The following is a 5025-nucleotide window of genomic DNA, read 5'->3' as shown; positions in this document are numbered from 1 at the left end:
AATAAGTGTTAGAGCGACTTACTCCTACTCCCGCAATGCAGGGGATATCAACTCCATAATTCCAGCAGCTTAGGTCCCATAGCAATTAATAGTATTAATACATATATAGATGGTCTTTGTCTTTGCTTTTTTTAAACAATGCATGTACTATATTATATATGAGCAATACTTTTCATATGTCCATCAAATTTAAGTTCCCTATGTAATGTCATTATATTACATGAGCTTTAGCAAAATAATCTCCGAAACATTAATAAGCAGCAAAAATAGACAACAAAGAGTTTCTCAGCCCCATTTTACCTTCTTAATGATCTTAATAAGTAACAATTCATTGACTCAACTAAATGGTTTGCTATTTTACGCTTCTACTTTCATAGTAGTATTTCTTAATTTTCTCATCTAACTTATGATTTTCTCTGTAACGTATTACCTCAATTTATCCCAACTTATGATTTTCTCTCTTCAAAGATTATGTTTTTTTTTTTGTAAGGCATAACTTTGAAATAATTAAATGTATATATTGAGGTCACTATTTCTAATTAGGGTTGCCAGTCATAATTAAAAATTAATTAGGGCCCACGTGAAGTGTGCCTCTTTTTCTAGTTTTCTTATACTAGCATCTTTTGGGATATGATCATATGAAGATGAAATGGGGTTTTTGGAAGATTGTTAGGCAAGTAGGCAAGAGATGACAAATTTACAAACTCATGAAATAGTGCATGATCAAGGATATGCATGTTCATTCCACTTTAATATTGCCTCAATTAGGACTATATACATAATATATCTATATGTGTGTGTGTCCAGAGTCAAATAATAAATAATTTATTATGTAATAAAATTGATGTCTTTTCAAAACTGCCCGGCCAAATTAGAAGTCCAATTTGACTCTTAAAATACATAATAAAATCGTCATATAGTAAGAGTACATTTTAATAATACGTTGATCACATGATATATATCTAATCAATCTTAATTATGTTATATATGTGGTAAACATGCTCGCCAGCTCGTCGGACTAAGCAGAAAATATACGAGTACAATATTATAAATTTTGAAATTAATAAACATAAAAATTAGTGGGAGCCTACCTCAGGCTAAGATATTCTCACAAAGAACAAAAATAAGCAAGGGATGTAAATGATAATCACAAATACCAAAAGAAAAAGCTCATGAAAGAAAACATCTAAATTAAATCCTACAAACATCAGTTAATTTGCGGTTTTAGAGAATTGGCAAATATTAAGAAATTTATAGACATGGATGATTCAACTGCTTACTAAAGTGGAGGAATGATATGTTCTACCCTATATGAGCAACATCCGTGAGCACCATACTCGTTTAAGGAACATTCAGCATCGTTTATAATGTTTTATGCATTTAGTTTGATTTTAAAATATTAAAAATTATTATTGGCAGTTTTAATTTTACAATTTTCATAAAAATTAAAACTTAATTTGTCATTTTATTTATTTATTCGAAATTATAAAGAAAACGAACAAATCGAACTTTGATTTTTGTGAAAATAATAAAATTAAAAGTATCAATAATAATTTTTATTGTATTAGAATCAGTTTAGATGTATAAAATAAACAAACAACGTTAAACGTGCCTTGAACAAGCGTGATACTCACATAAGGTATGTAGCATATCATTCTTCTACTAAAGTGATGTCTAAGATTGAAGTATCATATATACTAGTAGTAAATTGTACTTCATCCATCTCAACTAAGTTGAGTCGTATTACATTTTGGGATGTCCAAGTCCAAACCAAGTTGAGTCATTTAATTTTTTGACAAAAAAACAAAATATGGAATCACATTATTTTATTCCATCACCTACTCTACTCTCTATATATCTTTTCATCACCTATTTTACTCTATCTTTATATTTCCACCACCTACCTTACTCTTACTTTATCTTTCTATCATCTACTTTATCTTTATCTTTCATACTTTATTCGTCTCTTCACCTTTTAATATTATTTCTTAATTCTGTGCCTAAAATTTTTGACTCAACTTAATTGAAACGGATGAATATACAGAGTCCAACCAAATAATAAAAAAACTTACTCCATTACACTTAGTTTTAATTGAAACCAACGAAAAAAACGAATTCACAGGACCCCTACTTAAAGGTTGTCCAGCCCACTCATATATTGTCGACTAAATAATTAGTGACATCCACGTAATCTTAGTCGTATAACAAATTAGGGTAAAAACTAAAAAGTGATAAAAATATGTTTACAAAATTAAAATAAACAATCGTAAAGCCTAATTTTCATCAAATGTTGGATGGGGCCCACTTAGTCGAGCATTGTGGACCCACAAGCATGTGACCCATGTGTGACTCAGTGACATACTTAAATTAATTTTAAAATTTATGGAAACGATTTTTCCAGATCCATCTGTGCTACATTAATTTGATAGAAAACATAACAATTCACAGAATAGCATGGTTGAGAAATTATTATCAAAATCTGCAGCCATATAAATTGTCACACTGTGAAATAAGTTTGGTCATGTGTCTTGATGTTAGCGGCACTGTCTTCATCGCTAGCAACAAAATCCAGATGTATATTTGTATGCAAACATTGGAAAATATATTTTGTCCCTCAATTATGTAGTCCTTAGTAGTTTGATTTTGATTTAATATCTATATATAGTGCCAACATATATCTTAATTTAGTCAAATTTGATTTCATGGCGCCGCTAGTATATTCAACATAAAGATTCAGTGTATTCGGTGATATGAATAGGGCAACTAGAGTTGATATATTGATTTCGGTTCAACTAGTGTGGCACAGATTCAGCTCTAAAATTGAAATTATCAGTCCGATTCTGGTTCTATACGTCTCTCCAATTTAAAACAGAGTCGGAGATTGTAATTATGCTTATTTTTAGATTTTTGCAAATAATATTATTGGTCAAATTTATCATCATAAAAATTTAAACTAACCACTTGTTTCGTGAGTTAATTTTGCATAAATTATAATGAATAAATTGTAGTACAATAAGATAGTACTCCACTTTGAGGGGCATTAAAGTAAATTATCCTAAGTATACTGTTTGTTTGATAAAATGTTATTACTACTATATGATTTCTTGATTACTGTAGCCGGCGTATTATTATTTAAATATTTATATGAAATGACAGAAGAAGGACGTCACAATAAATGTTGAAGCCCAAGGGTAGCAAAATAGTCTTCGATCATTCAAGTTATAGATTTAAATGATTTCTACAAAATTAATGGAAATCCTTGTAAATAACCCTACCTGAAGGGACGGCCCCTACCCCCCAATTCCAAATTCATGGTTTATAAATATACACAAAATTTGCATGGTCCCTTTCTTAATTAATTTCCAAAACTAATACCAACACCATATGTATCGACACATAGGGGCTCGGCACTATATTTCTAATCACATTATTAATAAGTCCAAATCCACATTATTAGTTTCATGGATTTTTCAGGACGATATCATGGGCCTAACATAAATTAATCTAGATTTAATATAATTATCATATCACTATTAAAATATCGTGTGTAGTGTGTGTGGTATAGTGTGTGTAGTGTGTCTCCTTTATAGAAGTATAAATTAATCGAATTTGTGAAAGAATCTTATATTTTCCCAAAGTCTCCTACTTTATGTAGCAACATTACATATTCTCTCAACTTAGTCTTAGCCCACAAGGCATGGAACACAAAAATTTCTTTGAGAATATAGTTGAACACCAACTTTTCTCCACCACCACCACCTCGGCCGCATCCGCGTCCGCGTCCGCGTCCACATCCTCGTCCTGCTCAAACGAGAGCCTCGACAAGGCTAGTAGTAGCAACGAAACCACAAAGCCGTCGTCTCAAGGCGAAAAGAGCGGCAACGAGGTCAGCAAGCGGCGGAGGGGCGGTGCCGCCGCCTCCGCCGCCGCCGCCGGCGAGAAGCACCCGGCTTACCGGGGCGTGCGGAAGCGGAATTGGGGGAAATGGGTGTGCGAAATCCGGGAGCCGAGGAAGAAGTCGAGGATATGGCTGGGGACGTACCCGACGGCGGAGATGGCGGCGCGGGCCCACGACGTGGCGGCGCTGGCCATCAAGGGGCAGGCGGCGTATCTCAATTTCCCTCATCTAGCGCAGTTCCTTCCCCGGCCGGCCTCCACCGCGCCGAAGGACATCCAGGCGGCGGCGGCCAAGGCGGCGGCGGCGACATTCCCCGCCGAAGCCGAGCCGCGGCTCGTGAGCTCGTTCTCGTCGACGGATTTGGCGGCGGAGAGCATGCAAGAGTCGGCTCATGACGACGACACGTTTTTCGACTTGCCGGATCTGTCGCTGAGCACGGCCTCGGGTCGAGGAGGCGGGTATTGCTACTATGTTTCGTCGTGGCCGATGGCCGGAGAAGATCCGATCTTGTGGGAGTGCAGCTAGCTAAGCTCTACGAGTATTAGTATTTTTATTTTTTATATAGTTAATTTTTTTTTATTTTTTTCTACATTTTTTGAAATTTTTGGGATAGCTAACACACATTTTGATCTTGTTCTTGAAAGTGAAATAAATGTGTATGATCTAGTTATGGTTTGGAGGAATCGAATAATAGTTTGAAGGGTTGTCAGCCAATTAATGTTGTGGAATTATTCTATATCACTATACGCTGCGCATTTTGGTGAGTTGATATAGTAATATGGAATTTCAATTTAAAGTCATATATACCTAAATTTGAATATTTTGGTGTCAAAAAATAGACTACACTACACTCCCTCTAGTGATTGAATAATTCACCATTTGCAACACCGAGTTAATTTCATGGTTTTTACTGATTTATTTATACATCTTTATATATTGAAAAATGACATTCTATGCGTTGTGTTCATAGCTTCAAAGTGTTTATTTGAATAATGAATATGATTATGTATTGCATGTGCACTAGTATATCACATTGATTCTATAATTGGGTAAATTAATTTAAATTGCATGAACTTTGCTCCATTTAAGAGAGAATTATAAAATTTAATAATCATACAACCCAAAAT

The 5025-nt window shown here is 34.4% G+C and overlaps 1 protein-coding gene across 1 annotated transcript; it reads left to right on the top strand.

Annotated features, from left to right (window-relative positions):
• The first annotated feature begins 3620 nt into the window (after positions 1 to 3620).
• On the top strand, positions 3621 to 4662 carry LOC125219853 (ethylene-responsive transcription factor ERF039). Its single transcript, XM_048121938.1, has one exon. It carries the CDS (start codon positions 3698 to 3700, stop codon positions 4421 to 4423), a length of 726 nt encoding a protein of 241 aa, XP_047977895.1. The 5' UTR covers positions 3621 to 3697; the 3' UTR covers positions 4424 to 4662.
• The last annotated feature ends 363 nt before the right edge of the window (positions 4663 to 5025 follow it).

This window comes from Salvia hispanica, chromosome 4 (genome assembly GCF_023119035.1).
Source record: "Salvia hispanica cultivar TCC Black 2014 chromosome 4, UniMelb_Shisp_WGS_1.0, whole genome shotgun sequence".
Lineage (NCBI taxonomy): Eukaryota > Viridiplantae > Streptophyta > Magnoliopsida > Lamiales > Lamiaceae > Salvia > Salvia hispanica.
Note: the sequence above shows the minus strand (reverse complement) of the source record. Positions and strands in the feature narration are given on the sequence as shown.

What these genes read in the sequence shown, in the direction of transcription:
- LOC125219853 (XM_048121938.1), top strand. Translation starts at nt 3,698, where the DNA reads ATGGAACACAAAAATTTCTTTGAGAATATAGTTGAACACCAACTTTTC.